Genomic DNA, 8,902 nt, shown 5'->3' with positions numbered 1-8,902 from the left:
TCAATTTCAATTCAATTTTGTGATTGATTTTAGGTCTAATTTTCAATTATTATTAAACTACATACAGCTCATAGTGTTTTTTAGATAAATAAATAGTGAATTAATTCAAAATAAAATAATTATATGTAGCTAGCAATTTTTAATACGCAAAGGCACCTAAATGCAGTCCATCAAAATTCGGTAGAGCTTTAGTGGTCCTCACTGTTAGGGGTATAAAAGAACTATACTGTCCTTTCCCAAATATATATATATAAATAATTAATTATTTATATATTAAACTTGAAACGTTTTTAGAAAAATGTACATATCAATAACGATAAGATTCTATTCTTAACTGTTTCAAATTTGAAGCGATTTTTGGTTCAAATAACGCGGTATGAAATAAATTTACACTCTAATAATAAAATCTATAAAACGAGACTTATTCAAGATTCAAAGGTGAATACAAATAGCATATGCTAACACATTCTTAATCATCGCAATCCATTTTTTTACTGCGGTAGATGTGGAGGGGGCAGGAGGCCAACCGCCCCCTTGCTTGTCTGCCCCCATGGTTCCACCACTATTAAAAGGTAATTTGTTCCATTTTTGGATGTTTTGTTATCACTGGAAGTTGTTTATAATGATATATTGATCTCCGAAATTTATTTAAAGTGACATATTCGTCTTCAAAATTTACAAAAAAAAAAAAAAAAATTATTCTAGAATTTACAAAAAAAAAAAAAATCATCAAATTTTTTACCATGTTAATAATAAATTTGTACTTCTAAAAAAATGTTAGAGTAAATTTAGATTTTATTGATGAGGACATATCTTCGGAAACCTAGAGCCAGCAGAGAAATGACAACACCGCATAAGCCTGGTTTCGGTTCCTCTTCTTTCAAAGTTGTTTCGGTCAACTTGGAAGGGTCGCTTCAGTTTTCTAGCTTCGGCTCCTCGGCATTAAGGCTGCCAGACCTTCCTTGGCTGTATCTCTTTGGCTTCTCTTTCTAATGACTTCAGCCTTATCTAGCGCTTCATACCTTCGGCTACTTGCTCCGTAAAGAGACCAGAATGACTTGCTCAATACAGGAATGTGGCCTACTCGCTCACCAAAAGGACCGACCTGACACGCCGCCTGCATGGTACTATTCATGGTTGCCATGAGTAGTATTTTTAGCCAACCCTATTTTACCCTTTAAGTTTCTATCTTTAATTATATACAATCATAATTTGCCAATTAGGTCTTGAGATGCTATAAATTCTGTCTTTTTTGTAATACTTTAACTTTTATCAAATAAAAAACTATTATTTCATATTGAAATTTGTTAAGGTTTTCACACCTTCAACAACATGGATTTCATTATTCCTATGAATTTAGCCCGTGAAACCTTTAGATTAACTCCTTCTAGTTGAGCTAGAGAAGAAATTCTTTGTGGGGTTTAAGATCAAAACCCTCTTTTCGACATTAATCCGTATCATTTATCTTTTCTCCATACATACATGTAGAATTTGATTCTAGGTAAGAAACTAAATAAAATTGAAAGATACATTGTCCAAAAGATTGAAATAGCACAAATAGAAATTAGTATTTATGTGAATTCCTTAGTGATGGGGAGCTATGAAAAGCATAAACAAATATAGATATATGCTCATGTACCTAATCAATGAATGACTTATAATCATAACATAGAAGCCAAGTGGTGAGTCCTATGAACATGAAATATAATAATGTAAGAAAATGAGAAATTTGACTAAGTATATACAATAAGTAACTATTGCATACCTTTTTTATATAATGGAATGAATTATGAATTATGAAGAAGAGAACCATATTCTCTAACAATAAGGATGGATGAGAATTGAGTTGCATTTAATTAGTTATGGGGAATTTTGATTCAAAGGTGGTCCTTTAAAGAGATATATTAGAATATCATTTTTTTATTTTTATTTTTATTTAAATGAGTACTTTGGCTACTATATATATATCCATGGGACTTCACTTCAAATGAGGTATAACCACAAAATACTTGTCATTTCTCAACTTTAATTGTTGGTTTTCATAGAATTCTGTTGTGAGTTTTTTTATAGGGGAAGAGAAGAGAGTTGGGAAAAGAAAGCTGAGCCATTTAAGGTAATTACATGTTTTTGTTGTGTAAAGGTCATAATTCGGATTATCATGTTATAATCGTATTAGGGTGTCTTCTATGGTTACTTTGTTTTTGATAAAGTACCATTACTTGGTGTGTTTTCACCATTGGATGATGAATTAGAAAATTTATCAAATAGTGAAAACACACAAAGTAAGGCTTACTTTGTTAAAAACAAAGTAAGCATATTAGTATTAATCTTATAGTGTCTGTCAATTTGTTTTTATAAATTATGTTATAGTATTAGAAATTATCACCCTTAATTTTATCCTTAAAAATAATCACCCTTAATTTTATATAATGTTTAGATAGATATATAATCAGGCCCCTAAATAATATAGGATGTACAAGGTGACCCATTGCACATGGCCCCAAATTAGGAGGGCCCTTTTTTTTTTTTTTTTTTTTTTTAATACTACCCAACTAGAAAAATAACTAAATTGAGAGAGCTCATTGGACAGGACATAAAATTCTTTCTGTCATTAATTTTTTTTACTAAATAATATTAACTAAAGTTATATATAATATTAAGAGTGAAATATTTATATTTAGTACATAGCTCGAAATTTGTTTAAGACGAGTTTATATATAATTTATAAATTAAGGATTTGGAACATTTGTCTTTTGCAATGGTTGATAGTTGAATTCTAAAAATAATATACATTATGACTGATTTAAGTTCCATTCTGTTTATTTTTAAAAACCAGAGATTCTATATTTTTTTTTTGGTAAAAAACTAGTTATAAAATGCAAACAAAATGTATCTAACCAAACATCTAAAACTCTACTTTTAACGTGGAAAGACAAATAAAAAGTGAAAATTAGGTAATCAAAGACCTTTTATTATAAATTTTTTAATTACCTACAGTGGCGAATCCAGGATTTGAGGGAGCGGGGGGCAAAATTCTACGTAAAAAAATTTTAGACAAAAAATGTAAAATTGTTCAATTTTTTATGACAAAAAATGCAAAATTGTTCAATTTTTGGTGACGAAAAATGCAAAATCGTTCAATTGTCATGTATTATTTTCATGATTTTTTTTGATAAAAAACGTAAATTATAATGTTTCCGACTCGTAATCATCCATTTCCGGGATTCTCGGGTTGTTACGCATCAAATATCCCTAACGTTTTGGGTCAGGTGCAATTTTACCCCTAACATCTAAAATGGTGCAATTTTATTCCTAATGTTTGTAGCCAAAAGCAATTTTATCCCTAACGTTGATAAATTGGATCAATTTCAAACACTATTATAAAATACAGTCATTTTTTTTCTTTATTTTGCACCAATTGCATATCAATTTTGTAAATTTGCACCAATTTTACCTCTAAGGTTGATAAATTGGATCAATTTCAGACACTATTATTCATGACCAAGAAGACAGTTTGATGAATTATTTCTCAAATTGACCCAATTTATCAACGTTAGGGGTAAAATTGCTCTTGGCTTCCAACATTAGGGATAAAATTGTACCATTTTAGACGTTAGGGATAAAATTGATCCTGACCTAAAATATTAGGGGTATTTTTGCACTTTAACCATTATTTTTGAATTTTAAATTTTTTTTTTTTTTAGAGGGGGGTCAAAGGGGGGTTTTTATCATTATTGGATGAAATTACTTTGTTAAAGTCCACCATCATCTAATGGTGAAAAAAACAAAGTAACCATAAAAAACACATTATCAAGTTCATTAAATAAAAAGAAATTGACAAGTGTTTAAGTCACATTATATATTGTTCGGCTGGAAGACAATTTTGTGTACTCATTTCCCCATTCCCATTTATATCCAACTCACAAAATAAAATCTCAATTTACATAATTAAATAAATTAAGATTATTTTTAAGAACAAATGTAAAGTAAAAGAGAGGGTATCTTTCGTATTAAGAAATTGAGAGAGTTGTATTTATGGCAGTGAAATCACTTGTCAGTTAATGGTAGGGGAAGCTGAGCTGCTGATATTTTATTTTATAATAAAAAAAATTAAGTGGAGACAAAGGTCACACATGCAGAGAAAATAAAATTAAAATGGACGTTGAGTCAAATAGTCTTTTTTTTTTTTTTTTCAAAATGAAGTCTATAAATACTTGTTCTCTTCCTTCCTGCCATTAATAATTATCTCATATTCTTGAAAAAGAAAATCCTACACCAAATCTCACTCATTTATTACTTATTATTTCTCATTTTCCCTTTTTTTCTCCCTTATTAGAACAACATCATGGTATCAAACAACAACAACCACCATTCTCTTCCTCACCAAGCTTTCGACATGTCTCTCAACATTCACACTGCCGAGGACTGGCTCGACGACGACGGCCGTCCTAAGAGAACTGGTATGTCTTTTTTACCTGTCTACCCTTTTCGTGTTTCGTGTCTGTTTCCGTTTCGGTTTTGTTGATTTAGTTTTGTTAATGATTAATGAAGGGACTGTTTGGACTGCGAGTGCTCATATAATAACGGCGGTGATTGGGTCTGGAGTGCTGTCCTTGGCGTGGGCTATTGCTCAGCTTGGCTGGGTTGCTGGACCAGCGGTTATGTTTCTGTTTTCTTTGGTCACTTTTTATACTTCGACTCTGCTCTCTGCCTGTTACCGCTCCGGTGATCCCCTTACCGGAAAGAGGCACTATACTTACATGGATGCTGTTCGCTCCAACCTTGGTAAATACGACATCGTTTTCTTCTCCTTTTTGACTTTTTCATCCGGAGCAGTAAAATTGAAATGTTGTGATAAAATATCAGATAAACTAATTATTTTTTCACCTCGTTACAATTATTTTAATTTGTATACAGAATTTTACTATACAAATTAAAATTAAAATATCAGAATAAACTAATTAAAATAAGGCATTACACACATTTGGGTTTCCAAACTAAAGCTTCAAAGTCAATTAGGACATTAAACTATCAAAATCATCAATTAAGCATTTGAACTAAGCAAAAATCATCAACTGAGTCCTCATCCTATCCTAAAATCAGAAACTGTGACTATTTGATATAGATCTTAATAATCTCTATGTTGGTTCAAAATGGGTTTGGAGAAAAGGGTCCGAAACTGTTCAACCGAATTATTTTCGACGAGGTCTCAATTAATATTTTTGTTTAGAATGAGACTCAATTAATGATTTTTGGTTAATTCAAGAACCTGATTGATGATTTTAATAGTTTAGGATCTAAATAATCTCTATTTGATATAGATCTTAATAATCTCTATGTTGGTTCAAAATGGGTTTGGAGAAAAGGGTCCGAAACTGTTCAACCGAATTATTTTCGACGAGGTCTCAATTAATATTTTTGTTTAGAATGAGACTCAATTAATGATTTTTGGTTAATTCAAGAACCTGATTGATGATTTTAATTTAGAGATCTAAATAGATATTATGCCTTAAAATAATAGTAACGAGGTGAATAAACTAATTATTTTTTCACCTTGTTACCACATCCTTAAAAATTGAAGTTTAAAATCTTCAAATTCACTAATCAAGTAAAAATTACTGCATTTTGATGACGGTTCAATTTAGTAATTTTTGATTCAAAATCATTTTTTTTTAAAAAACTTTTCTTTAATATATGTATATTTTCTCAGGCGGTGTTAAAGTGAAGATATGTGGGTATGTTCAGTACCTGAATCTTTTTGGAGTTGCAATTGGGTACACCATTGCATCATCTATTAGCATGATGTAAGTATTCTCATTCATAATTTTTTTTAGTACCTCTAAAATTTAATGTATATCATCGTAAATTATAGTTAAATACGTGATTTTCTACGATTTAGATTGCTTTTCAATGACCGTAAAATTATTTTATTTTGTGTAATTTTAATTGGGGTTAATAATGAAACAGGGCAATAAAGAGGTCAAATTGTTTTCACTCAAGTGGTGGAAAAAATCCATGCAAAATGAATGCAAATCCATACATGATTGGATTTGGAATTGCAGAGATATTTTTATCCCAAATTCCAGATTTTGATCAGCTATGGTGGCTTTCAATAGTAGCTGCAGTCATGTCTTTTACTTACTCGGCGATTGGACTTGCCCTTGGTGTTATTCAAGTTGTGCAAAATGGGAAAGTCCTCGGCAGTATGACAGGAATTAGCGCGGATTCTGTCACGGAAACTCAGAAGATATGGCGAAGCTTTCAAGCTCTCGGAAACATTGCTTTCGCCTATTCGTACTCTGTCATCCTCATCGAAATTCAGGTATATAACTAAACTGTATTACCAGGTTAATTAGGGGTTAAAGTTAGCTTAATCGAATTAATTAGTACCTAAAACTAGAGGTGAAAATTGCATACATAGACAAGAAATCAACACGAAATTTAGCGAGTTAGTGCTTATTAAACACTTAATGGATCACTTTTGGATTTGATATGCTAACTTGAAAATATTATTAATCAAGATTGATTTAAGTAAGAAAAGTCTCAAGTAGCTTAAGATCCTGTTTGTTTTAGCTACTGTTTGCTATTTGCTGTTGCTGTTACTGTTTTGCTGTTGGAAAAAGTTGTTTTCCAAAAAACGAAGATTCTCTGCTTTTGTAAAAAACTGCTTTTCGGGGGTAAAAGGCAAACAGAAGGTCAGTAACCAAACACCTAATGCTGCTTTTTCAAATTTAAAAGGCAAGTAGGAGGTCACTAACCAAACACCTAAAACTTTCCCTTTTGAAGTGAAAAGGCAAACATGAATATGAAAATGAGCAACCAAACACCCTCTAAGTTAGAGATCTCGAATTGAAGTCATAGTGTTTGCGTTCGACATTAATTGGGAGAATGGTTACCTCAAAGTACCAGCGCAAAATGGTACTGATTAGTCAAATCTAATAACCAAAACTTGAAAATGACACCAATGTTTAAAATTATTATTATATACTATTACACTTTTACACTTCATCTTAACGAGTGTAGTTTCCTACTTATTTCAACTCAATTATTGATTATAACAGATTTAATTATTCAATAAATGAATAATTAGTTTCAGAAATTTAACAATTAAATCTAATATTAATTTGCAATAATTTATGGTTGAGATTTTAACATGATCTTCAAAATTGAAAATGAATCCGATTCTAATCCATTTTTAATAGAGATAATAAAATTGAGTGTGACCTGCGAAAACAACACTAATCCAATTGAATCGACAAAATTAGGACATAAATTTATTTGAATTAGATTAGAATCGTCTCATTTAACAGTAACCGATAATTAACACAACACGAACACGATTCACCATAGTAAAACTAATTAAAATGTATGTTGTGGTTGTAACAGGACACAATAAAATCACCACCAGCAGAATCAAAGACAATGAAGAAAGCAACACTAGTAAGTGTAACCGTCACTACACTTTTCTACATGCTCTGCGGCTGCTTCGGCTACGCAGCTTTCGGCGACAAGTCCCCCGGCAACCTCTTAACCGGCTTCGGCTTCTACAACCCATTCTGGCTCCTAGACATAGCAAACGTAGCCATAGTTATTCACTTAGTCGGCGCATACCAAGTCTTCTGTCAACCCCTCTTCGCCTTCATCGAAAAAACCGCATCACAAAGATATCCCGACAGCGATTTCATCACAAAAGACATCAAAATCTTCAAACTGAAACTCAATGTTTTCAGATTGGTCTGGAGGTCACTTTTTGTGGTTCTTACGACAGTGATTTCAATGCTACTTCCTTTTTTTAATGATGTTGTTGGTCTACTTGGTGCTTTGGGGTTTTGGCCATTGACAGTTTATTTCCCGGTGGAGATGTTCATAGCTCAGAAGAGGATACGAAAATGGAGTACGAGGTGGTTGTGTCTTCAGACATTGAGTGTTGCTTGTCTTATTATTACAATTGCTTCTGCTGCTGGTTCTATTGCTGGTGTTATTGGTGATCTTAAGACTGTTAAACCTTTTCAGACTTCTTACTGAACAACATAGGAAAAGGTGCAGGTGTAATAGATATATGTGTATAAACACATGTGCAAAATGCTGAAATGTGTTTGGAATTGGGTTTAATGTATGAGTGTTTCAGTTCACTCTTTCGTTGAAATGAAATGTGTAATCATAAGTGTTAATTAGCTGCATCTATCTCTTTAATCGAAACTTAGTGTCTGTTTGTTTCCATTTTTCAGAACTGCCTTTTGCCTTTCAACAGAAAGTGTTTGTTAAAATTTCGAAACAGCTGATTCTTTTCAGAAAAAACAACTAATATCTACTGCATACAACAACAAACAGCTGAAACAAATGGACCCTTAATCTTTACAATCCATATTCGTGAGAATTTTAAAAATGTCTTATTAACTTGAGGTGATATATATTTTAATTTATGAAGATTTCTAATTATTATGTCAAGTGAATTTAAGAAGTTAATGAGATATTTTAAACAAAGCTCTTAATATAATAAGTCATTCTCTAAAGAAGGGTTAATTTGCTGTTTTAACTTGATTAATGTGTTTCATAAATATATTTATATTTATGTGTATGAAATTGGAATTTAATTTGATACTTTTTTTCATTAAATCATTCTAAAGTAACAAATGTCGGCATCATTTCTTTGATTAACATATCGTGATAGTGGTCAACTAATTTAATTAAAAATGTTAGGGATAAAGGGTCAACTTGACCTAATGTTAGCTTGTAGGATTTGATTAAGCCTAAAAACAAAATTTAGGTATGAATTAATTTGCTTCTTCAATTTGGTATTTAGGGTTAAGTATATACGTCAATGTCAATATATGATTGATAATTATTTAACGTATGTCAAGTTAATGTACTAAATTAATACCCTTCAAATTGATTTTATTAG

General features: G+C 31.2%; 1 protein-coding gene across 2 annotated transcripts; it reads left to right on the top strand.

The window, feature by feature from the left end:
• The first annotated feature begins 1,963 nt into the window (after positions 1 to 1,963).
• LOC136235870 (amino acid permease 3-like) lies at positions 1,964 to 8,174 on the top strand. 2 transcript variants are annotated; one of them, XM_066025943.1, is made up of 6 exons: positions 1,964 to 2,113; positions 4,337 to 4,460; positions 4,552 to 4,785; positions 5,711 to 5,804; positions 5,968 to 6,322; positions 7,387 to 8,174. In XM_066025943.1, the coding sequence occupies exons 2-6, from the start codon at positions 4,346 to 4,348 to the stop codon at positions 8,023 to 8,025; spliced, it is 1,437 nt and encodes a 478-aa protein (XP_065882015.1). In that variant the 5' UTR covers positions 1,964 to 2,113; positions 4,337 to 4,345; the 3' UTR covers positions 8,026 to 8,174. The 2 variants fall into 2 exon arrangements, with proteins under 2 accessions (XP_065882015.1, XP_065882016.1); XM_066025944.1 differs by lacking the exon at positions 1,964 to 2,113 and having other exon boundaries at positions 4,250 to 4,460.
• The last annotated feature ends 728 nt before the right edge of the window (positions 8,175 to 8,902 follow it).

The sequence above is a fragment of the Euphorbia lathyris genome, chromosome 7 (genome assembly GCF_963576675.1).
Source record: "Euphorbia lathyris chromosome 7, ddEupLath1.1, whole genome shotgun sequence".
Taxonomy (NCBI): domain Eukaryota; kingdom Viridiplantae; phylum Streptophyta; class Magnoliopsida; order Malpighiales; family Euphorbiaceae; genus Euphorbia; species Euphorbia lathyris.
The sequence above is the reverse complement of the archived record's forward strand: the minus strand, read 5'-3'. Positions and strand labels throughout refer to the sequence as shown.

Bases quoted from the DNA above. Each gene is read 5' to 3' on its own strand.
- LOC136235870 (XM_066025943.1), top strand. From the start codon at position 4,346: ATGGTATCAAACAACAACAACCACCATTCTCTTCCTCACCAAGCTTTC. The intron at 4,461-4,551 runs GTATGTCTTTTT...TGATTAATGAAG, and splicing joins CGGCCGTCCTAAGAGAACTG to GGACTGTTTGGACTGCGAGT. The intron at 5,805-5,967 runs GTAAGTATTCTC...ATAATGAAACAG, and splicing joins GCATCATCTATTAGCATGAT to GGCAATAAAGAGGTCAAATT.